At 42.1% G+C, this 1460-nt stretch overlaps 1 protein-coding gene across 1 annotated transcript in view; it reads right to left on the bottom strand.

Annotated features, from left to right (window-relative positions):
- Positions 1-362: 362 nt before the first annotated feature.
- LOC101853225 overlaps positions 363-1460 on the bottom strand; it is a 4750-nt gene continuing 3652 nt past the window's right edge. The window contains exon 2 of the mRNA XM_005092289.2: positions 363-724. Coding sequence (XP_005092346.2) covers positions 546-724 — 179 coding nt within the window. The 3' untranslated portion in view covers positions 363-545. The remainder of the gene's footprint in view (positions 725-1460) is intronic.

The raw sequence follows: 1460 nt of genomic DNA, 5'->3' as shown, positions 1-1460 counted from the left end.
TACACACACACACACACACACACACACACACACACAAACACACACACACACACACACACAGATCTTTTTTTCCTTTCCAAAGCGTCGAATGTAGGTATAGAATTACGGTACGCAGGTTTACAAGCAATCAGATACATTTTGGCATGACATCAGAAGGGCCTAATAATAGTAATATTTCCATGCACACAAGATTTGAACGTTCGTAAAGCGTCTTCCCAAACATAACTAAGTTTGTTCAAGGAGCTGACCAACGCAAAGAATTATCCTTCGATGAACCCCAATTTGTAAAAATCCGGAAACCCACATGCTACAATGCAAGAAATACTGACAATAAAGTCCATTTGAAATTTCAGGATGTTTGGATATAACTTCTCGTTTATTTCTTCTAGAAGTTGTAGTACAAGTGGCTGTGGTACATGGATCTCGCAGAAAAAGATATTTTTCTGAAGGGTTTTTCCCCCTCTTTCGACTTTTAAAAATGTTTACTTTTAATTGTTTGGTGGGGTGGGGATTGGTGCAGCTTGGAAGGGGAGAAGGGAAATTGTTCATTGATGTTTAGAGTTGAAAACTAAATCATCCCCGGAACTGTTGACGCTGTGCAATCTTTTCTTTTCGTGAATCGCGTCCTCTTCGCTGAACAGACTGTCCAAGCTTGTGGTGGTCATGTCTACGTCCACAATGATGTGATAGGTCCGGAGTTCCTCTTCCACCTCTGACGAGATGACTGGGGAGAAATCAAGCGTGTTTGGTGAAGAGGAGAGGGGTGTAACTAAATTCTAATTAATTATTGATCTACATGCTTCACTATCAGGCGCGGTTCGTCCATAGAGCACGGTCGTGCAGTGCCGCCCAAAATGATTTAATGTCCTATGACGTAAAGCACCCACAATAATAAAATAAAAGACGCCAGAAACAAATACTAGCTAAATATTAGATCAAAACAAGGCCCTCGGTGGCGCAGTAACTGTCATTTCTATTAGATAGCACTGTAAAACATTTACTTTGCCATGCCTAAGTTCATGCACTGTATCTAAACATAACAGGATAGTCAACAGTGGAAAGCTGACCTATAAATCGCTCTTTGGGATAACCCAAGCGATCACGACACTTGCAGAGAGTTTGACGGTATATTAATATTAATAAGACGGCACATCTCAAATGTGCTCCTGCCGAATAGCGCCGAAACATAGCCCACAGTAGGCAATCTAAAAATAAACGCCATAGACTGTGCACTATTCCATGCCCAAATTATGTGGGCCCCGGAGCAATCCAGCGGAGTGCTCAAGTGAATTGTGATTGGTTCATTGTCTTGTCGCGTTTTTAAGTGACTCTGCGACCGTGAACCTGAGGGAGGTGAACGCGACATACTTAAGTCGCCGTCCTATCAGCTGTGCTTTTGAACGGTTTTGTAGTGGAGTGGTGAAAGGTATTACTTGAATGTACAGTTCTAATGCAGGATG

This window comes from Aplysia californica, unplaced genomic scaffold (assembly GCF_000002075.1).
Source record: "Aplysia californica isolate F4 #8 unplaced genomic scaffold, AplCal3.0 scaffold00043, whole genome shotgun sequence".
In the NCBI taxonomy this organism is placed as follows: domain Eukaryota; kingdom Metazoa; phylum Mollusca; class Gastropoda; order Aplysiida; family Aplysiidae; genus Aplysia; species Aplysia californica.
Note: the sequence above shows the minus strand (reverse complement) of the source record. Positions and strands in the feature narration are given on the sequence as shown.